The sequence below is a fragment of the Zingiber officinale genome, chromosome 5A (assembly GCF_018446385.1).
Source record: "Zingiber officinale cultivar Zhangliang chromosome 5A, Zo_v1.1, whole genome shotgun sequence".
Classification (NCBI taxonomy): domain Eukaryota; kingdom Viridiplantae; phylum Streptophyta; class Magnoliopsida; order Zingiberales; family Zingiberaceae; genus Zingiber; species Zingiber officinale.
Window position 1 is genome coordinate 2,770,995 of NC_055994.1, and position 24,644 is coordinate 2,795,638.

Consider the following 24,644-nt stretch of genomic DNA (forward strand, 5'->3'; position numbering starts at 1 on the left):
AAATTGACTCAGACTTAGAAGGTAAACCAGTAGACTTGAAATACTATGGAAGTGCGATAGGAAGTCTACTGTACCTAACTGCGAGCCGACCAGACATTCTTTTCGCAGTAGGTATGTGTGCAAAATACCAATCTTATGCAAAAGTGTCTCACTTAACATTTGTCAAAAGAATCCTTAGATATATTAAGAGAACCCTAAATGTAGGACTATGGTACCCTAAATCTTGCACCCTTGACCTAACCGGCTACTCTAACTCAGACTATGCTGGGTGCAAGCTAAATAGAAAAATTACAAGTGGGAGCTATCAATTTCTAGGACAATGCCTAGTAAGTTAGTCAAGCAGAAAGCAACACTATGTTTCTTTATCTACCACTGAAATTGAATATATAGCCCTAGGTGAATGCGCATCTCAGTTGCTATGGATGATGCATACCCTTAAAGACTATCAACTAGAATATCAGAAAACAAATTGATAATATAAGTTCAATAAATCTAACGAAAAACTTAATTCACCACTCAAAGACTAAATATATAGAAGTAAAACATCATTTTGTAAGGGATCACGTAGCTAAAGGTGATATTGTACTTAATTATATTGAGTCAAAATCAAACCTAGCTGACATTTTCATAAAGCCCTTACCTGAACTTGAGTTCAGTTCACTTAGAAGATAAATAGGGATGTGCTTAGTAGAATAGGACTTATCTTTAATTGAAAATTTTTGTCTTTAAATCAGTTTGGTTTTAAAATCTTAGGAAAAATATTTTTTCAAAGTTCTGAATTTTGTTAGTTTTTTAAAAATTCGGTCTAGCCTAGGATTTTACCCCCTTGAAATCATGTACCCCTAGTTTCAGCCAGAGCATCTCACAAGCACACTAGGACTAACTTGCTTGTGTTTGAAAATACTTAGAACGGTGTGAGATGCATAGGGTACTGTCTGGACTTAAGAATGCTTATGTCAGTGCATCGACATAAGTCTGGGCGTTAAATACCAAAAATACATTAATCAAGTTAAGTGATCCTGTCTTAGTCAAATCTAACTGGATCACTAACTTAACTTGACTAACCAAGTGAAAATTATTGCCCTCTAGGTAAATAGTGAATAGCTAATGGTTAGACATGTGGCTAAGGAATTGAAGTTACTCATTCTTGGACTGTAGGACTCTTTGAATGTTTGTTGTGAAAGTGGACTTAGCTAAAATTATTTAAATTAAAGAGTTTTAAAATCATTTTTTTAAGATCTGTTAAACATCTTTTACCCTAAAGTTTTCTCATCTATTTTCTCAAATTTTTTTGCTAAATTATTTTTCAACTTTCCTTTAGCCAAATTTTTTTTAGCTAAAATGAAGTTTTGAAATTTTTAGTTTACTTGGCCAAAATATTTCCTCTAAAAAGATAAGTATTCTTGCAAAAAAAAAAAAAAATTAACATTGACTAAGTATTTTTTTTTTCAAAAGGCTTTTTAAACTTATAATAAAACTTTTTCACTTAGCTAAAAAATTGTACAAGGAAACTTATTCTAAAAAGCTAAGTGTATTAAGCTAAATTATTCCCAAAATCAAATTATCTCAAGATCATTTTCTTATTTTTAATAAACATTTTTTGTTCACTTAGCTAAGTGTTTTAATATTTTACATACCTGTCTTCTTTATTAACTAAGAGGATTTTGTGATAAACTAAGTCAATATTTTTTTGAAAGTTAAGTTGTACTAACATTTTAAGCTAATATTTTTTTTTTGCTAAGGCCAATGGTCACTTAAGCAAACGGGGAGAGTATAAGAAAATTTTGATATATGGCAAAGGGGGAGAGTATAAGAAAATTCAAAGAAATTAAGAAAATTCAAAGAAATTTAAAGAGGAGCTCTTTTATCAAGGAGAAGTTCTTCACTTATTGTACTTAATTTATACTATCATGCTTGTATTGTTTTTGAAAATTCTTTATAGCATTATTTTACTTAACTTTGAATTTTTGTTGCCATAATCAAAAAGGGGGAGATTGTTGATGCGGGAAGCATCCGACGATCGAACCCGAGTTTTGATAATGGCAAAAGGATTCAAAGTTAAGATGTGTTGTTATCTGATATGTTGATTAAGTTTTGCAAGAAAGTCCTAAATATACTTAGGCAAAAGTCCTAAGTGCGGTTAGGCAGGTGGAAAATCCTAGGGGGTGGTAACCCTAGGCGAAAAGTCTTGGCAGGTCAGAATCTTCGGACAAATATCCTAGGGGGCGGTAACCCTAGGTGGAAATCCTGGTGTCGCGAACCAGGTGGAAGTCTGGATGACTCGTGGAGCGGGCATCCAGCATGAAGACCGGAAGATTCGAGCACCGAGCAAAAGTCCAATCAGTCGGAGGATCGAACTGGCAAAAGGTAACTTCTCCTGAATGGAATAGGTGAGGTACGTGTTCTCCGGAAAAGGGAACAGTAGACGTTGGTTCGACCTAGGATTTCGGTCGAAAATCCGAAGTCAGAACCGAACAATATGAAGACTATTAATTTATTTACTTATATATTATCTGCTATATTCTAATTCTATTTTGCAAGAGAATATTTCTAATAATTTCTAATTAATTTATTATTAGCATGAGCTATTCGCAAATGTTGCCCTCCGTTAATTTTACCAAAAAAACAACCTTTTTAATTTTTTAAATTTTTTAATATTTAATATAATGTAAAATTATGATTAAAAAATATCTTTTTTAGTGATAAACATTTGAAAACGACTTTAAAAAATAAAAATGGTCTTTCTTATTCATATCAAAGCTCTTTATTTTATGAATATAATTCATTTTCAATTATACGAGTTAATTGATACAAGTTGATTGATCAAGTTAGGCCAACTAAGCCAATAGAATTGAGCATATGCAGTAAGCCATTGATTTGAACAGGCTAAGCAAGTTGAACAAACCAAACGAAATCAATCTATCAGAACAAACCTAATGACTTGGTGAATCTAGTCAAGCCGATCAAGTTTATCAAACCTAACAAGTGAGACGGAGTCAAAAGAGTTGAGCAAATCAATTAAACCGATTGAAAGAGGCCAAACACTGCAATCAATCTACAATTCAAATAAATCATCCAATCCGATCGAACCACATGGGTCAAGTGATTTACTCAGATAATACAGGCCAATCAAGTTGGACAGCCAATTCAAGCCAAGCAACTTAATCAACCCTTTGTCCAAGCGAACAAGATGAACTAATCGATCTAATCAAATGGGTCTATACAAATCAAACTAACTAATCAATTTGATCTCTAAAAGACGACGACGACGACGACGACGACAACAACCAAGCCTTTTCCCATTAGATGGAGTCGGCTGTATGAATTCTTTTACGCCATTGAGCTCTATCTCCTATTATATCATAATCTATATTTAAATAAATTTTATCTTATTTTATTATTGCTAACCAAGTCTTTTTTGGTCTTCCTCTTCTTCGTTTTATATACATGTTTATCATAGTTTCATATCGCCTAACTGGAGCATTTATTGGTCGTCTAAGTACATGTCCATACCATCTTAAACGTGTCTCTCTTAGTTTTTCCTCAATAGATGCAACTCCTACTTTCTCTCTAATGCTCTCATTTCTTATTTTGTCCATCCTCGTATGTCCACACATCCACCTTAACATCCTCATCTCTGCAACTCTCATCTTCTGCTCATGTGCTCGAGTCATAGTCCAACATTCAGCTCCATATAACATAGCAGATCTAACTGCGGTTTTATAGAACTTACCTTTAAGTTTAAGAGGTATTTTACGGTCACATAAAACACTTGACGCTCCCCTTCATTTCACCCATCCTGCTTGTATTCTATGTAAGACATCTCTCTCAATCCCTCCATCATTTTGTAAAAATAATCCTAAATATTTAAATCTCTCGGTTCCAGGCAACTCGTCCTCTCCTATCTTAACAATTGTTTCATTACTTCTAATATTACTAAACTTAAATTCCATATATTCCGTCTTTAATTTACTAATCTTAAAACCTTTCCCTTCTAGTGTTTCCCTCCAAGATTCTAGCTTAGCATTTACTCCTTCACGTGTCTCGTCTACCAAAATAATATCATCTGCAAACAACATGCACCACGGTAATGTGTCTTGAATGTGTGCAGTGAGTTCATCCATAATTAATGTAAAAAGATAGGGACTTAGAGCTGATCCTTGATGTAACTCTATCTTTATTGGAAATGCTTCAGTTACTCCACCTGAAGTCTTTACTCTAGTCGTTACATCCTCATACATATCCTTAATTAGTTCAATATATGTTACGTTAACACCTCTCTTTTCTAAAATTCTCCATATAATTTCTCTTGGGACTCTATCATATGCCTTTTCTAAGTCAATGAATACCATATGTAGACCTTGTTTTTGCTCCCGATATTTTTCAATTAATTGTCTAAGATGTATAGCTTCTATTGTCGACCTTCCAGGCATGAACCCAAATTGATTTTCTGTCACTATGGTCTCCTTCCTTGATCTTTTTTCTATTACTTTTTCCCAAAGTTTCATAGTATGACTCATTAGTTTAATACCCCTATAGTTTATACAATTTGTACGTTTCCCTTATTCTTATATAAGGGAACTAGAGTATTTATCCTCCATTGATCAGGCATTTTTTTCGTTTTTAATATCATGTTAAATAATTTTGTAAGTCATTCAATACCTTGTTTCCCTAAGCACTTCCATATCTCTATCGGAATATCATCTGGTCCAACGGCTTTTCCATTGTGCATCTCATTTAAAGCTTGTTTTACTTCTGAAGTTTGAGTTCTACGATAAAAATTAAAATTTCGATGCTCATTTGACCTAATTAAATTACCTAAGTTAAGTTGGTCTCTTAAACCTTCATTAAAAAGTTGATGAAAATACCTCTTCCACCGCTCTTTTATTTCTCCATCGCTTATTAATACCCTATTACATTCATCTTTAATACATTTTATTTGGCTAAGATCTCTTGTTTTTCTTTCTCTCACTTTAGCTATTTTATAGATGTCCTTTTCCCCTTCTTTTGTATCCAATTTTTGATATAACCGTTCAAAAGTTTCATTTTTTTCTTCACTCACTACTTTCTTAGCTTCTTTCTTGGCTATTGTATATTTTTTTTAATTTTCCTCGTTCTTACAAATATATAATTCCTTATAAGCTATTCGTTTTTTATTCACTTTCTCTTGTACTTTCTCATTCCACCACCAAGATTCTTTACTTAGCGATACATGCCCTTTGACTCACCGAAGATACTTTTAGCTACTATTTTCAACTTTGATACCATCTTATCCCATGTTGTATTAGAATCATCGTATATTTCACCTAATGCTTATACTTCTACCTTCTCTTTAAATATATGTTATTTCCCATCCTTTAACTTCCACCACTTAATTTAGAAATTGTATATATTTTTTTTCTATTGATACTATGTTTGAGGCGTATATCCAACACTACCACCCTATGTTGGGTAGTTAAGCTTTCTCCGGGGATGACTTTGCAATCTTTACAAATCTTTCTATCCTTCTTCCTAACCATAAGAAAATCAATTTGCGATCTATTATTCCCACTTTTGAATGTGACTAAGTGTTCTTCTCTTTTCTTAAAAATTGTATTAGTTAATATAAGGTCATATGCTATCGCAAAATCAATTATTTTACGCACTAAAAAACATACATGTGCGCTAAACATAAAAAAGCATATATCAATTATTTTTTATGAATAAATTGCTTTCTAGTCAACAAAGGAGTGTCATTTAAAAAAATCGCAAATCCTCTGAAAGAGAGACAGTACTGTAATCTATACGAATTGCTTTTGCAGAAAAATCCCTGCCAAACAAAATCAGGATCCATACTGCCATATAGATTACATCTATAGGCAAACAAATATGTTAACAATGTATGTCCGCGTGTGTTACTTCCTCATACCAGTTATGCAAAAGGCAGAGTTTGAAGTATCTACAAGCTATTTCTCATGCAAGTCGAGTATAAAGTAGGTCAGCTTTAAATTGCCGATGATTTTAGGATTGCTTTCTTAAAAGATTAAAAAGTGAGTCATGATTCTGAGCTATTCCTTGCTCTCCTTTTGTAGCTTTCCCTCTAATATCCTGCCAATCAGCGACAAAGTAAATTAAGAACCGTATAATTTATAAAGCAGTCATCTACTCTCTGTACGATGTGTACAAAAATTCTCGCCATTTTTTTTACTTACTCTGTGTAATGAAACTATGTGCTAATAAGACGAATATCCTGTGGTATATTCACTAATTCCACTCAAGGTTGGTACCAGTAAAAGAAGTTTTAAGCAACAAACCTGATTACCGGCCTCTATGTCAAGACCTGTCATCTCCTTCAGTAACATGGTTGATGCTGGAAGCAACCTCCTACGAGGGAACATATAGAAAAATGCCTCAGTTGAGTAATTTAGTTAGCATATATGTTTTCCTGGTATTGAAAAGGCATATATTTTGACGAACAAGACACGGGGACGGTTTAACTGATGCATTTGTCTACTCAATAACGATTGCAAAGCCATCTTTAAAGAAAGTTTTTTGTTATTTGGATACTATAACAATGAGGACAACGGGAAGAAATTTAAACACAGAAATAGCATGACATCAAATAATTAGGAATTTGTGTATGAAGAAGAGCCAAACTGAAAGATAAGCAACTTACAAAAAAAAAAAGATCAAAGGTAAATAGGCTTACAGAGGTTATGCCCCTTCAAGCTGGCTATTTGCACCATATAAAAACAGACAACACGGAAACTTGTAAAAATATAAAGAGAAGATTCAAGCAGTTGGAAAAATCAACCTCTTCGGTTTGTCAGCTTTTGCAGATTTTGAGATGACACCATTTTTTTCTTTTAGGATTCTACGCTGATGATACTTATCTATTGATTTGGCATGCTGTACTTGCAACAAATCTGGCTTTGATAACTGTTGAATTAGAATGATAATCAAAGTTGGTGAAAATATAAAAGCAGTAAAAAAAATGGCATTAAATGAAAAAAAAAATGCATATTAAAGTGAGAAAGAAAATTCCAAAAGCATAGTGAAAAGTAACTTCTGCCGGACACTGGAAAAGCTTATGTCCCACAGCCAGCAAAAGAACTAAATCAACAAACCAGAAAAGAATAAGTTTAAGCAAGAAAGACATGATCACACGAGTTCAAAATATTGTGTAAGCTACACCAATCAATTAGGTAATAATATACAAAGGCAACCAGAGCATAAATACCAAACAAGATTGACAACACAAATAAATTGTGCATTTCACTTCAACATTTCACAATTCTTAAAAAGTCAAATGACATCAACGTCACTAACTACAATGTAACTTGCTCATAGAAGGTCCCAAGTTTGACAAATTAAGATTGCATTTAATGGTGAAGACTGAAGAAGGCAATAGAGATAAAATTGAAATCCCTTTTCTTATGAAGGTTTTATGCCCATGGCCAATGTAACCAATTAATCATCGTATAGTGCATGCAAATAAGTTGAGTCCTCTCTTAATGCGTTAAGTTTCAAGAGATACTAAATGCATGATCATCTTTAGGAAATTTGACATGAAATTACCACAGAAAATATATGCAATCATTATAAAACTTATCAAAGAATGAACTTAAATAACTGACTGATGCCTAACTAATTCAAGCATCTTGAAATAAAAAATGTCATTCATAATTTCAAGTTGGACTGCCAATATATAATCCCGTTTGCATTAGTTTTTCCTAATTCACGTTTGCAACATGAATTCAATACTTGAGTAACTTCTGTCTCCATCTCTATAAAATGCAACATCATCGTGATATTCTACAACCACATGAAATTAATAGGTATTCAATTCTGCACTAACATCCAGTGATATATTGCTAATTTTTTAGACTTTTAAGTAGTTGCAGTGTTAGGAATGTGAAGCATTTGACCATTTTGCTCAAACGAACTAAAAATTTAAATAGAAAATAGGCATTCTTAAAACTAATAATGGAAACAAGGTAGAGTTCTTACCAACTTGATAATAAATCATCCATATATGAACAGATAAATAAAACATCATCTACAGATCATGTGAGATAAAATGTAATGTCAATGGATAAAATGAGCATTGACCAGATGGAGTAATTATAAAGAGCGACAACATGATAAAATGTAATGTCAATGGATAAAATGTAATGTCAATGGTCTACAAGATGCATGCATGAGAATAATGTGCAGGTACCAAAGTATAATAGTAGTTGAGCTACATAAAGTGCAGCAGATAAGTGTAAGGTACAGAAAAATGCATATACATGTGAGTATTGACTTGTATTTGCGGAATGAGTTTTGGTGGTACCAGATTGTGTGCTACAAAAGGATAATATACAAAGTGTTTTATAGATTGGTATTGACTGATAGAATTTCATATTACACATTGTGCTATCTAATTCTTACTCCATGTGAAAATCCTAGTGTTTTATCTAATACTTGCTCCGCGTGGAAATGGGATAAATGCTGAATTATTGATGTCAGCAGTGGGTCAAATTTCTAATTTGCTAAAATAAAGTATAAAACTTACTACCTTAAGTTGAGCCCAAATAAGTTGAGTCCTCTCTTACTGTCTTAAGTTTCAAGAGATACTGAATGCTTGGTCATCTTCAGGAAAGTTGACACCAAATTGAAAATACAGTGAATTATCATAAAATTTATCAAAAAGTGAACTTAAAACTGACGTATTTTGGAATAAAAAATGTGCCATTGCATAATTTTAGATTAAACATACAGTAACTAGTTTCTTTTGCATTAAATTTTCTAATTTAAGTTTAAAACATGAATTCAGTACTTGAGTAACTTTTGTCTTCACCTCTCTAAAATGCAACATCATCAAGTGAGATTCTACAACCACGTGAAATTGATAGGAATTCAATTTTGCACCAATCATCCAGTGATGCATTACTATTTTTTAGACTTTCAAGTAGTTGCATTGTTAGGAAGTTGAGCATTTGGACTATTTTGCTCAAAAGAGCTAAAACATTAAACAGAAAATGAAAATTCTTAAACTAACAGTGGAAACAACCATAGAGTTCTTACCATCTTGAATAAATCATCCGTACATGAATAGATAAATAAAACATCATCCATAGATGATGAAAGAGAATCATACCCTTTCGTTTTCTTTTGAATAAGTGATTTCTCCCACCAATGAAGATGAACCATTTTTACTCAAAGGACTTGAGTTTCCAGTAACCCTGTCTATTAGAAAAAAAGGATAATTAGGTTTAAAAATTATCTACAAGTTAAAATAGTAAGAATCATTAGGAAAAAAAAAAACATTTACCAGATTGAGTTAAATTATATGTTGTCCTAGTGCTGCAGTCCAGCATTTCTTTTATATCGTTATGGATGTGTGTCTCTCCAGCCAAATTATCTATCCTGTTTGTCAGCTGTGATATAAAGCAATGGTTGCGTTAATATAATGTAAAGAACAAAAAGCAGATAGAAGAATTGCTAGCATAATACAAAGAAGAGAGGTATGTAAAAGGTTGAATATATTAAAAAGATAAGGGAATAAAAATTTGCATATGGGCAGAAAAAAAATCAACCTAACAGATGAGAAAAGAATGATGTTTCATTATGTATAAAAGAACTAGAACATTACCCCTGACACAAAATAAATAAATAAATAAATAAATAGAGGCTCGAGTAGCTTTTTAAATTATAAATTAATAATTCCTACAAATTTCAAATTGTGTAATTTCACATAATAGAATAATGTGTTATCGGAGAACAGATGTTGAAAAAAATCTAACCCTACTATTTTCTTCGAGATGAGTGGCTTCCTTAACAGATGGAGGAGGAAAATTGGACTCATTATCCATGAAGCTATTCAAAGGACTTGAGCATCCACCAGTGATGTCTGTGAAAATGGAAAAACCATCAAAATGTTGTTGGTTAGTTAAATAGAGAAAAAAAATGTTATCGTATTCAACAATAAATTATACCTGAATCATTTATAAGCCCTGAGGTACATGAAGGACCGCAATCAGAGAGCACCTTAAAATCTTCTTGGATGAGTGTTTCTCCATGTAAACTTGCAGGCATCTGATCCACCAGCTGTGGTATAAATGTAAATAGATAATGAGATCATTGATAAAGAGAAAGCAAATTCATAACCGTAAGTGCAAGTCATCTGTGGTGTGTTGTGTGTCATATATAATGAGATCATTGATAAAGAGAAAGCAAATTCATAACCGTAAGTGTAAGTCATCTGTGGTGTGTTGTGTGTCCCTGCATGTGTTCAAGCTTAAACTGCACTACATATATAAAATTCAAGTCCAAAAGAACAGAAAATTGAGAAATTATTTGTATTATAGCATGATAAAATGTAATGTCAATGGTCTACAAGATGCATATATGAGAGAATGTGCAGGTAGCAAAGTATAGTAGTAGATGAGCTACATAAAGCACTGGAGATATGGGTAAGCTACAGAAAAAAAGGACATACATGTATGTGCTGAATTGTATTTGTGGAATGAGTTTTGGTGGTAACAGATTGTGTGCTACAAGAGGATAATATACAAAATGTTTTATATGATTGATATTGACTGATAGAATTTCATATTAGATGTTGTCCTATCTAATCCTTACTCCATGTGAAAATGGTATAAGTGTTGTATTAGCATTGGATAGAATTTCTAATTTGCTAAAATGAAGCATAGGCAAGGTCACATTCGTGGAGTTTGCAGATGACTCTACCACTAATATGACTAGTCTCAAAGGATAAAATTTCAGCTTTAGCTAGGTGAATGACATGGCAAAAGGAAATGTTCATAAAAAAAAAATGCAAAACAATAGTTGACAAAGAATAGAATCAAAACTATTGGAAGAATGAATAATTAATCAATATAATGATAACCTGATAAATGTAAAAATGGGATAAACAAGAGAAAAATGAAGCAGCATCAACAAATTCCGACTATTAGGAATTGAGAATGAATGCAATATCATAATCTCAATTAAACCTGAAATTCTACTTGTTTGACATTAAAATTGATAATCCATTGAATGATGAAAGGATTGTAATTTTCCTTAAAGAGACAAATGGATTCTGATATGATAACATAGTCTGAATAAAAACTCTAGTTCAATGTTCATAATATATATTCATTGAGCTAAAAAAGATGTTGTTTGACATTAAAATTGATAATCCATTGAATGATGAAAGGATTGTAATTTTCCTTAAAGAGACAAATGGATTCTGATATGATAACATAGTCTGAATAAAAACTCTAGTTCAATGTTCATAATATATATTCATTGAGCTAAAAAAGATGTTTGAAAGAATTACAAAAAACAGTTCTTAATTTTCACATTGAAAATAATTTCTACCCTTGTTAGTTAGCTTATCAAATTCTTGGTCAAGTGAAACAGATTTGGCTGCCTGAGAACATGAAATCTAGAAAACAAATTTAGACACTAGAATGACAAGGTGGAGTCCAATCATTGCCTCACTGACATTGTAGCAATTATGGGTATGCAGGCTGCCCATAGATAACTAGATAACTAAGCAATTTGGAACCTGGAAGACAAACATAAAAATTTTCAAGGCATATACTCTTCAGCACATGCTTATGATTTCAGCTCCTGAAAAAACACGATACTGCAACTTGAAAGACCTTTCTAATACTAAGAAAGTTGAAACCAGTTTATGACTAAATTGAACAGTCTTACCGTAACAGAATCCCCTGAATGAAAATCTGCACGTATGTTACTCGAATTAATTTGTGAAGTTGTTAGCAGGTCAGAACCACAACAATCAAGCACAGGTCCCAAATCTAAGGAGCTTGATTCACCAACAACTGGAAGTCTATGGCATGAACAGTAAGACCTAAGCTCCTCCAGTTCTTTCTTGAGTTTGATAACTTGGTTTTCCTCCCTTGTGAATGCTTCACTGAGATTATGCACATTCTTTTCTGATTCCTGATAGTAATCGAACACCCATCATTTATGAAACCACATGGTACAGTAGGAAAAAAATGTCTTAATAAATAATGAACATGATAGGTAGTAAAAAATTTAATGAGGAAGTTGGTTACATCTTATCATTGAAACATTCATTAAAATTAGAAAGCCATAGAATATCTAGCAACAGGAGGAAAAATTATCTAAACCAAAGTATCAAATAAAATGGAGATATGAGGAAAAACAAGAGTAGTTATTAGTACAATAAGTTTCTGCTTATATTGCTTTAGAACAGTCCATAGAGCCTTGGAGAAATTTCGCATAATCTCATCGCTCCTTGCCCGTCTTTGCAGCTCAATAAGAAGCTCATCATTAGTGGGGCTTACTGTAGTTGGAGCATCAATGATCTCTGAAGAAATAGAGGAAGATTGTGGTACTACCATTTCTTGAAGCTGTTTTTTTGCATCACCTACAGGCCATCAATAGCTTAAAGAATAAATTATGGAAGTAATAATGCATATCCTAAATGACATAGCCTGAATATCTTTTGGCAAAAGACATACATGAAAATGAAATAAAAACAAGACTTCAAATGAAGTACCTTCCTCAAATGTGTTGAATACTTCATTTCGGTCGTTTGCACTTTCTGCTTCAACATCCTGCATAAAAGAGAAACAGGAATGAAACATCTACTCAAGCAGTATGCTTTTGTCAGTCAATCAGCAAAATCTAACAGCAACAGGAATGTAAAACTGCAATAAGTAGCTGAACTACAACAATATGAAAGCCACAAAAGACAAATTAAACATATAAGCAAGTCTGATAAAGCTCAACAAGTGAAGTTAGAAATAAGGCAAGTGTAGATGATAATATGGGCATGCAACAAAAGCTTTTTTTTGGCTTTCAAAACTAATATCATACAAAATTGTTGAAACGGGCAGATAAGATGATGATTAATAGTTTTAAATATAACAAAACATAATGTAAACTTATCATGAATGAGCGCCATTTGAAATTTAATGTAAAATGATCAATATTTGCTCTTTTTATTTATTTTCATACCATTTTGACTTTGTTGATCGAACAATCCTACTACGACAAATACAAATGTTTTGACCATTCAATCTCCATAATAATGGCAACTTTTGACAACTCATAACAATTTATCATTTAACATTGTACGTTACCCAACCCATCAAATCTGTACAAAAGAAAACTTGCATTAGAGATGGATTAAACCTGCAATTCTTATACGGCCATGCGTGGATGTTATGCTATTCCTTACAGCATAAGCAGATCATGTGACATACAGATACCTTTTAAAAATTAAATTATGATTTTAGGCCAACTGGATGGAAAATATGTATGTTTTCATACATATAACATCTCTGTTTCTGTATGATTTAAATTTATTTCATGAATCTCAATTGTTTTTTTTCTCTAGCATTTGTTAATGATGTTTATACTCGGTGCTAATTTCCAACAAAATGAATATAGAAAAAGGATTGTGTGATGTCATACTAAACTAATAATGACTTTTGAATGAAACCAAGATTAGAGCCTTGTACATGATAAATACTAAATACAATAGCCGAAGGGAAATGCATCGATCTACTTGGAGAACGAACATTCCAGAGTGCTCTATTTCATATAGCAGTATACTAAATTTCAAAATAGTCAAAAAAATATCAAATACCAGTAGGGTTTCTGAGACGTTAATCTTCCTCCTCTTACAATGATCCACAAGTGAAGATGTGCTTCTTTTTTTACTAGGTATGATTAGAAGCTCTTCAACACAGGTGAACCTGAATTTGCATAAAGTGAAGTTTGAATTTTAATATATAATCCACAAAATGAAAGAAAAAAATATTTAAATATAGTCATTTACATGTCTTCTGTAGATATGAGAGGATGCTCATGAAAAGAAAAAACTTATAATTAGATTCTGATCATCAAAAGTCATGATTCATCTTTGCACCCATAGAGTTCAAATGACTTAAATGTTTATCCTTTGGAAATTTTTATATCAATAAATACAAAAACATGCAGCAGAACAATTAGAAGATAACAAAATCTTGAGATAAATGAAAAATAAAATAGGAAGATCAAGGTATCACTATACTAGGATTAGCAATGTAAAATTTCTATCAGATAGTAATATAGATGATGCTCCAGAGAATAAAAGATTTTTTTTTTCATAGAATTAAAATGTGTTCATGATGTATACAAACTCCAGAAACACACTATATTTAAATGCTACTGAGATATAAAGTTAGATTGTGGACTGGTACATCACCAAACCATGCCTCTATATATGAGCTATCACAGTAGCAGATACTAACTTTTCTTTATAACTGGTTCATCTGAATTTAGCGCCAGAGCAAGTAAAACCTAGTCCGCTAATCCTCTCTTTTGATGCTTAGTGATTTTATGTTAACTAGTAGCTTTTCACTTTTCTAAATCAATTTAATTGCTCATTTACTAACAAGTTGGCATCAAAAATCCAAGTTTCTTATTCCTCTCAATGATGTTCATTTATGATCTTCCCACTGTAGGTTTGGTATAGGCAGCATTGATGCTTAGTTACTTTATGCTATTAGTACAGCTTTCCACTTTTCTATACCAATTCAGTGGTTCATCCTCTCTCAACTTGGTAGCAAAATACTAGTTTCTTATTCCTCTCAGCATTGCTCTTATATCTTCTTCCGACTATAGGATTGATATAGCAGACCTGGCCACCCGTCAAATCCACAATTCAATATGATTTCCTTACATATCCTGACAACCAAATGTCATCTCCGGATAAAAGCATTCTCCAGTGCTCACGTTCATCAATGTGTTCCAATAGTCTGCCATGATCTTGCCCTCCTCAAGGCAATTGAGATCTCACCTACTTTTTCAAATAATCATGCAAAATTGTATAGCATTGCTATGGTCTTAGGCAAGAAGTCTCACTAAGGTAGAACCTGAGACATCTTGAGAAGGTGAAGCGCCATGAAACCAGATGAATATGCGGGTGACTTACGTTTATCAACCAAATCGACAGGGATCGCATGTTAGCTAAAATCACAACCTCGTGAGGCTAGCCAACCGCCTAAGGTCACACGGTGATCACTATTGTGTGCAGTCACCAGCTCTAGCTCACACTTCAAATTTGAGGGTGTTGCCCACATGTATCCTAGGAGTTCTAAATTTGTACACATCTAATTATAAACAAAGCACAACTTATGTTCTTAGTGGGTTGGGCAGCAATCTACATCTTCTAGTCCATAATAGATCTACTTGATTTGTACGAGATTTGAACATACCTTGCCACTTAATATCAAGTGAACTTGCTGGTTAGTTTACTGTTTTCCCTTTTCGACCTCATATTAGTTATTCTCTAGATGAATAATAGATGATGGATGCCTAATATTCATGTAGCTAATTTTACAATTATATTTTAATTTCGTCATTATTGCATGTTACTATTGATAAGCTTGAAAAAAAATTCAGTTAAATTTGGTCAGGTTGTGAAAATTGTTGAGTTAAATCAGGTTAGGTCCTGTTCCTTAGGATTTTCATATGAAACAAGTTGGACAAACCTTGCTGCCATGGATCCATACATCAAAATCGAAAAAAATCAGATGACATCTTTTTAAAATCAAATCAAAAGGAAAAGAAATATGAAACACAAATCATGATCAACGAAGTTGAGGCTACCTTAAGGATAAGAAAGAGGAACCTTATGGAAATAACATGGAATAAATTTGATCTAATTCATGGGAATTTCACAAACATCCCATTCCAAAAAAAATAGAAAGTTACAAAACAATAGGGACTTTTTCAGAGATTAAATGTAGTTACTAATTCATTAGCTAGCATGTACAGAATGAAAAGTTTATTCTCAATTCCACAAGAATTTTTTGTCATATTGATGGCATACAAAAGTTTCAGGTACAGATGACAATAAGTTTTCTATGATTCAACACCAAATCAAGTTGGCCTATGCTGATTAGCATAGGTACATACTGTTTCTCACATTCAATTTTTTTAGTATATCAATTCATAACAGTACCAAAATTTGTTAATGAAGAATAATCCATGTTTTTTTATAAGAAAACATTACCAGAATGTGATCAGCTGTAGCCAATATTAACAGCAAGAATTTCCAAATCAGATTAAAGTGAACAAAAGCTTCAACAGTGAATAAAATCAGCTCAAATAAAGGTACTTATCATTTTATTAAGAATTCAAAAATTGAAGATTCATCACAAAAAAATGGAAAAGTGGCATACTTTATTTTCATGTAAGGAGATGCTTGTCTCAATAAAAAAGAGGTATCTGAATAATCATCTTCCCCAAGTTTTACTGTCAAAATCTGCAAGAGAGAGCAAATCCCACCAAAATAAACAAAATGTCTAGGATTATCAACCAATGTACCTACCAAGTTCACAAGAGTATTTAATGTGGATATTCACCTACTCCAGAAACTGATAAGTTATTGGTCATAAACATCCTAAAGAAAACATTGATAGTAGCAGTGTAAGAAAAATTGAAACAAACTGAAAATTTGTTATTTTTCAAATCTATTGAAAGCAAAACCTAAAATCTCGTATCTTGGGAACCACGAGTTAGGCCTTTATATAGGAAAGAAGATATACACCAAAAGACAAAAAATACCCCTATAATTATTCTAACACTCCCCCTCAAGCTTGTGAATATAGATCATATGCACCAAGCTTGTTACATATGTAGTCAACTCGGGGACCTCTAAGTGACTTAGTGAATATATCTGCTAGCTGATCATGTGAGTTGACAAAACTAGTAGATATTTCTCCAAAAATGACTTTCTCTCTGACAAAGTGACAGTCAACTTCAATATGCTTTGTCCTCTCATGAAAGATTGGATTTGAGGCAATATGCATAGCGGTCTGGTTGTCACATATGAGTGACATTTGTGTAACCTCTCCAAACCTTAGTTCTTGAAACAACTGTTTTAACCATATAAGTTCTTAACTGGCAATAGTCATAGCTCGATATTCTGCTTCTGCACTGGATCTTGCCACAATATTCTATTTTTTGCTTTTCCAAGAAACAAGGTTACCTCCTACAAATATACAAAATCCAGAAGTAGATCTTCTATTAGAGGGAGATCCTGCCCAATCTGCATCAGAATACCCCACGACTTGAGTATGTCCTTTGTCTTCATATAGAAGACCCTTTCCTAGTGCACCCCTGATATATCGAATAATGCGAGCCACGACATCCCAATGTTCTTTGCACGGAGAGCTAAGAAACTGACTTACTACACTTACTGCAAATGAGATATCGGACGAGTGACAGTAAGGTAACTTAGTTTCCCTACCAATCGCCTATACCGTTCAAGATCTGAAAGAGGCTCCCCCTGATTTGGTAGGAGCTTGACATTATGATCCATGGGATTGTCGACTGTCTTTGAGTTTAACATTCCTGTTTCTTCCAGAATTTCCATTGCATACTTCCTTTGGGATATAATGATCCCATCTTTAGACTGTGTCACTTCTATCCCTAGGAAATATTTGAGTTTGCCGAGATCCTTTGTCAGAAAATGTTTGAAAAGATGTTGTTTTACTTGTGAAATCCCAAGATGATCATTACATGTGATGACAATATCATCAACATAAACCACTACATAGATGCAACCAGTAGATGAGTGGCGATAAAAGACAAAATGATCAGCCTCGCTTCGAGTCATGCCAAAATGTTGAATTACGGTACTAAATCTACTGAATCATGCTCTGGGTGAATGCTTGAGATCATATAAAGATTTTCGCAAGCGACAAACAAGACCAGAAGACTCCCCCTGAGCAACAAAACACGGAGGTTGCTCCATGTAGACTTCCTCGAGCAGGTCACCATGTAAGAATGCATTTTTGATGTTCAATTGATGAAGGGGCCAATGGTGAATTGCAGCAATAGATAGGAAAAGACGCACAGAAGACATCTTGGCAACAGGAGAAAAGGTGTCTCCATAATCCAATCCAAATACCTGAGTATAGCCTTTAGCGACAAGACGAGCCTTAAGCCGATCAACCGTGCCGTCTACACCAACTTTCACCGTAAACACCCACCAACAACCAACCACTAACTTCCCAGGAGGTAGAGGAACGAGGTCCCAAGTCCCACTGCTCTGTAAAATACTCATTTCATCAAGCATAGCCTGTTTCCATCCTGGATGGGCAAAGGCATCACCTGCAGTCTTTGGAAGAGAAACAGACGACAAGGAAGACAGACAATAATAATAGGATGGAGAAAGACGATGATAGCTCAAAGAAACATAGTGAGGAGAAGGAATACGAGTGGAACGCATACCCTTCCGAGTGCAATAGGAACATCAGAGTCAGGAGATGGGACCGAAGGAAATGGCGAAGGACTTGGCTCCAAAGATGAGCCCACGACAGTGTCAGTGTTGGTCGACGGCAAAGCAGAACGAGGACGACGCGGATAAACCTGCAAAGGAGGAGACGAGACTGGAAATGATAGAGACGCCTCCAGAGGACAAAAGATAGTTACTGGTGCAGGTGGAGAGTGAGAAACCTCGGCCTGTGAAGCGGAGGACCAAAAAAAGAAACTGACTCAAAAAATGTGACATCAGCAGAAATGAAGTACCGACGAAGAGTAGGGGAATAACACTTGTACCCTTTCTAAGACCTTGGGTACCCAAGGAAGACACACTTATGAGACCGGGGAGAAAGTTTGTCAATGCCAAGATCAAGAGCATGAGCAAAACATATAGAACCAAAGACCCGAGGTAGTAGAGGATGAAGAGGTTGATGCGGATAAAGTACCTGATGAGGTGTTTTACCCTGGAGAGTAGATGAAGGCATACGATTGATGAGATAACATGCAGTAAGTATGGCATCACCCCAAAACTGATGAGGGGCATGAGAATAGAGAAGAAGAGTCCGAGTGATCTTAAGGAGATGACGATTCTTGCGTTCTGCAACCTCATTCTGTTGAGGGGTATGAGGGCAAGACGTGCGATGCAACACACCATGAGATGTCAAGAAGTTACGAAATTGAGTAGATAAATACTCGCGTGCATTATCACTTTGCAAAGTTCGAAGGGAAGTACCAAATTGAGTTTTTATTTCTAGAAAAAAAGATTCAAAAATAGAAAACAATTCTAAACGATCCTTCATTAGATATAACCATGTACAACGGAAAAAATCGTCTATAAAAGTAACAAAATACCTTGACCCATTGTAGAAGAAACACGACTCGGGCCCCAAACATCAGAATGAACCAAAGCAAAAGGAGACATAGCCCGACTCTCAAAACGAGGAGAAAAAGAACTACGAACATATTTACCTAATTAACAGGACTCACAAGATAAAGATTCTAAGTGAGAAAGACTAGGATGTAACTGTTTTAACTTATTAAGACCTGGATATCCCAACTGAGCATGAATAAGTAGTGGAGAGGCCGCCGCCGAACCAACAAAAGAGGGTTGTTGAAGCCGATAGAGGCCATGAGATTCACATCCAAAGTCAATCATCCTCCCCGTACTCCGGTCCTGTAAGGAAACAAATGTATTAGTAAAAGAAATGATACAATCAAGAGATCGAGTAAGTTAACTTATTGATAATAAATTAAAGGGAGCGCCGGGAACATAAAGAACATTATGAATGAAAAGAGATGAAGAACGATGAACAATGTCAATACCCTGAGATTGAGTTTGGGAACCATTGGCCATGGTGACCATTGGTAAATTACCAGAAGTAGTGAGGGAGGAAAATAGGGATTTATTACCAGTGATATGATCGGTGGCCCCAGAATCAAGAACTCAAGGACCCGAAGAACAAGATATGCCAGCAAAGGAAGTACCAGCGTGTGCAATGGTAGCAATGGAACCAGAAGCCTGACGATCCTCAAACCATTTCAGAAAGTCAGTATAGGAAGGTGTTGGAGTCGAATCCGGTGTTAATTGTGAAATGGAAGCTAAAGAAACAACAGAACTCTGAACGATCTGAGCAATACAAGGAGGACGACCATGTAGACTCCAGCACTTATCAATCGTGTGTCCCGGTCGGTGGCAGTGATCACACCAAGGACGTCCTTTGCCACCCTTGCGAGGTGGAGGTCCTTTGTGTTGAGAGACCAAAGCTGACGAGTCGACAGGAACAGAAGAAGGCATCGTCAAGACTTTGGCCCGGACACGGAGTAGAGTCGCCTAGGTGTTGTCCATGATAGCTTCTGTGGGGCTGCCCAGGATCTGGTTACGGACATGAGAATAATCTGTGGGCAGACCATATAAAGCCAGAGACATAAAAAATTTCTTCCGATTTTCAAGCTCTTCAACAGGATTGGCCGCAGGTGGGAGCAGTTCATTGAAATCACAAAGAAGGCTAGAGACTGAACTCAGATAAGTTGACATTGAATCCTTAATCTGATGGGCGCTGAGGATGGTCATGAGATCTTCACAAACTTGATAGAGTCGCCGAGAGGTGTTTGTAAAGAGTTGTTGAGCTTGTCTCCAAACAGCTTTGCAGGTTTTGTGAGTACGGAAGACATTCCTAAGAGATGGATGGATGGTGGCTCGAATAATACAACACAACTAAGCGTCAACCTTCTTCCACAGAGGACGATCAGTTTGAGTGAGATGTGTCTCATAACCCTGTCCAACAAGCCAAAGCTCAATGTGAGATGCCCAAGAGATATAATTTTTACCATCCAACTACTCGGAAGAAAGAGGTGCAGTGATATGGTTGGTAAAGATTGAGGTATCTGGCTTTGGGGCGCCAGATGTAGCCATGAATAGAACTGTGAGTCGGACTGCTGGAATAGATGAAGTGAGCTTGCTTATGCTGGAAGAGATTTCCTAACAACCAACCACAGAAGAAGAAAAAGGGAGGGACTGCAGTTGCCGGACTGCGGGCGAGGATGGAGACGCGGGCGCCCTCGACAACGGCTTGGCGAACTAGGGTGAGGTCGATCCCGCTGGAGCCTCCGGTGATGAAGACGTGGCAGCCTTGATAGGGCAGAGGAAGAAAAGAAACGAGTGGAGAAGCCCTTTGCCGCTGGAGAACTCGCGGAAGAGAGACGCAGCGCAAACCCTCCTGGATGGGGAAGAGGCAGACGGCGCGGAGAGGACTCACTTCCAACTAGGAGGGTTTAAAACTGCAGAGGCTTCGAAGAGCATCTGTCGGACGGATTTCACCCGCGCGTCGTCACGATCGAGGAGGAGACCAAGGAAGATCTGCTCGGGTGAGGCCAAGGAAGAAGAGCGCGGCGGAGACGGCGAGTTTGAGGCGTTCACAACGAGGAGCGGGAGGATGACGGCGTAGCAGACGAAGGGGAAAGAAATTAGGGTTTTAACCTTGCTCTGATACCATGTTGAAAGCAAAACCTAAAATCACGTATCTTGAGAACCACGAGTTAGGCCTTTATATAGGAAAGAAGATATACACCAAAAGACAAAAAATACCCCTATAATTATTCTAACAAAATCAAAACCAAAAGCAAATCAAAACCATTTCAGTTCGGTCAAAAACAAATCAAAAACTAGTTTCCAAACAACAATCTCATTGATATCAATAATAAACATACTCATAATTTAAGACTTATGTTGATTAGGGAAAATAAAAAGTAAAGAGTGGTAAGAAATAAAGATAATCAACATACTAATTTAATTAGAATACATATTATAGAAAAACTGATGGTTCAGTTCAGTATTAACCATGTCTACAAGTGACAAAATCTTACCTAGTATGTAAAACAAAATCAAACCCAAACCAGTAAATTCAAACCAAAAATTCAGATTGGATTGGTTTGGTTCAGTTTGGTTTTTAGTTTCGGATTATAGATACTCATCCTATTAGACAACAAGGGTAATGAAAACTTAACAATATGTTATATTGACCTCGGAAAGGAGAATAGCTTCAAATAACATCGACACTTCTATGCTCCTATTGAATTGTATCCTACTGAAGACCATATGGAGGCATATGTGATGGTTGTTATCCAACAAAAGACCTAGAAAATTTCATCTAAATGTAAAATTTGAGACTGGTGATCAAGTTATGGTATGAGTAAGAAGAGAATATCCCAACCATTATATACAAGAATAGCATGTAAGACTTTATGAAATTATTAAAAAGGTAAACTTTAAAGTAAAATCTATTAGCAATAGCCTCAAACTTGCAGATCGCAAGATAGTTGATCTAGGCATCTTCCCACCAAATTATGATGAATGGTCATCATCCACATCACCGAGCCATCTTTATCCAAACTATTTGTCTCGATGACACTAGGTCTTAACTGTCCATCTTTATGGTATACCACAAATAGAAAGAAACTACACCTAAAAGATTAAGTTAATAATAAGAATATTACAGAGGCATGTAAATTTACAATAGATCAGATAATGGAAGTCTCTTACCAGAGCCATACGCTTCTTACCCTCCATATAATCTTTCAAATACCTAGTCAACTATTACAAAACAATAATGATTAGAGTCTCTGTATGCGGAAGACATTAGAAGAACAAAATATGGCCGGCATTAAGCAGAAATTTTAAAATCATTAATTGTACTTTCTATTGAGATGTCAAATTACATAATGGTTGATGAACACCGAGGCAGGTAAAAGAAACTTTTGGCAAGAACATAGTATTCATGTGTTAAGAACCATGTAGATGATGGCTTATATGCAACTACACATAATAAACAGATTAGCATAGTCTGGTAAATAGGATTCAAACAATGAAATATACCAATGAATTCTTGAAATGCTTCTCCAATGGCTTCTTTGGATTCTTCTGATGTTCAAGCAAAGACTGGACAAAGAAGTATGAGAAGGATTTTAAAATTAATCTCTATAGAAGTAACAAAAACTAATCATAGAAATCACTAAAAAAATTCTGAATTTCAGAAAAGGCTTAGGAGCCACCTACTCTCAAACATTGACCAAAAACCATTGATGTGTTATTGATAAAGCTACTTTCCATTAATCTTGCACCCTGTAAACAATCAGAAAACAATTAGATGTTTTGCCGATGATATACAAAACAAAGATATTCCAGATATTCGTGGTTACACACCATGTGAAATTATATTGCAATAATACAAAAAGAGTACTTTCTACATGTTTTGATGACGTCCAGTTTACACTTTAATAATCTCAACTCCATGTGAAAAGGCAATAATTCAAATTTTCCATGGATAACATTCCAGTGGCACATGACCACTAACTAATGACTCGATGTTGTATAAAACTTTCTATCTATTACAGAAATTTCTCATTTTATTCTCCCATTCGAACCACCAAATCCAACTACCCCCCTGCAAATTCTGCAACATCATTCTCAATTCCATCTATGGTTAGTACAACAACAACAACCAAGCCTTTTCCCACTAGGTGGGGTCGGCTGTATGAATCCTTTTACGCCATTGAGCCCTATCTCCTATTATATCATCATCCATATTTAAATAAATTTTATCTTATTTTATTGTTGCTAACCAAGTCTTTTTTGGTCGTCCTCTTCCTTGTTTGATATGCATGTTTATCATAGTTTCACATCGCCTAACTAGAGCATTTATTGGTCGTCTAAGTACATGTCCGTACCATCTTAAACGTGTCTCTCGGAGTTTGTCCTCAATAGATGCAACAACGACTTTCTCTCTAATGCTCTCATTCCTTATTTTGTCCATCTTCGTATGTCCACACCGACCTTAACATCCTCATCTCTGCAACTCTCATCTTATGCTCATGTGCTCGAGTCATAGCCCAACATTCAGCTCCATATAACATAGCAGGTCTAACTGTGATTTTATAGAACTTACCTTTAAGTTTAAGAGGTACTTTACGGTCACATAAAACATCCGACGCTCCCCTCCATTTCACCCATCCTGCTTGTATTCTATGTAAGACATCTCTCTCAATCCCTCCATCATTTTGTAAAAATGATCCTAAATATTTAAATCTCTCGGTTCCGGGCAACTCATTCTCTCCTATCTTAACAATTGTTTCATTACTTCTAATATTGCTAAACTTAAATTCCATATATTCTGTCTTTAATCTACTAAGCTTAAAACTTTTCCCTTCTAGTGTTTCCCTCCAAGATTCTAGCTTAGCATTTACTCTTTCACGTGTCTCATCTACCAAAATAATATCATCTGCAAACAACATGCATCATGGTACTGTGTCTTAAATGTGCGCAGTGAGTTCGTCCATAATTAGTGTAAAAAGATAGGGACTTAGGGTTGATCCTTGATGTAACCCTATCTTTATTGGAAATGCTTCAGTTACTCCGCCTGAAATCTTAACTCTGGTCGTTACATCCTCATACATATCCTTAATTAGTTCAATATATGTTACGCTTAAAACCTCTTTTCTAAAATTCTCCATATAATTTCTCTTGGGACTCTATCATAAACTTTTTCTAAGTCAATGAATACCATGTGTAGATCTTATTTTTGCTCCCGATATTTTTCAATTAATTATCTAAGGAGATGTATAGCTTCTATTGTCGACCTTCCAAGCATGAACCCAAATTGATTTTCTGTCACTGTGGTCTCCTTCCTTAATCTTTTTTCTATTAATTTTTCCCAAAGTTTCATAGTATGACTCATTAATTTAATACCCCTATAGTTTGCACAATTTTGTATGTCTCCATTGTTCTTATATAAGGGAACTAGGGTACTTATTCTCCATTGATCAGGCATTCTTTTCGTTTTCAATATCATGTTAAATAATTTTATAAG

The 24,644-nt window shown here is 34.9% G+C and overlaps 1 protein-coding gene across 2 annotated transcripts in view; it reads right to left on the reverse strand.

The window, feature by feature from the left end:
- Nucleotides 1–5,671: 5,671 nt before the first annotated feature.
- LOC121979274 (kinesin-like protein KIN-6) overlaps nt 5,672–24,644 on the reverse strand; it is a 29,159-nt gene continuing 10,186 nt past the window's right edge. The window contains exons 6-20 of one of the 2 annotated variants that reach the window (XM_042531240.1): nt 22,835–22,900; nt 22,655–22,717; nt 22,322–22,372; nt 16,197–16,279; nt 13,616–13,724; nt 12,521–12,578; nt 12,183–12,388; nt 11,689–11,937; nt 9,960–10,071; nt 9,768–9,874; nt 9,296–9,401; nt 9,122–9,210; nt 6,794–6,918; nt 6,294–6,363; nt 5,672–6,087 (exon numbers count right to left, since the gene is read on the reverse strand). In XM_042531240.1, the coding sequence (XP_042387174.1) occupies nt 6,001–6,087; nt 6,294–6,363; nt 6,794–6,918; nt 9,122–9,210; nt 9,296–9,401; nt 9,768–9,874; nt 9,960–10,071; nt 11,689–11,937; nt 12,183–12,388; nt 12,521–12,578; nt 13,616–13,724; nt 16,197–16,279; nt 22,322–22,372; nt 22,655–22,717; nt 22,835–22,900 (1,581 nt within the window). In that variant the 3' untranslated portion in view covers nt 5,672–6,000. Of the gene's footprint in view, nt 6,088–6,293; nt 6,364–6,793; nt 6,919–9,121; nt 9,211–9,295; nt 9,402–9,767; nt 9,875–9,959; nt 10,072–11,688; nt 11,938–12,182; nt 12,389–12,520; nt 12,579–13,615; nt 13,725–16,196; nt 16,280–22,321; nt 22,373–22,654; nt 22,718–22,834; nt 22,901–24,644 lie in introns of those variants that run through there. The other variant, XR_006111359.1, reaches the window with a different exon arrangement.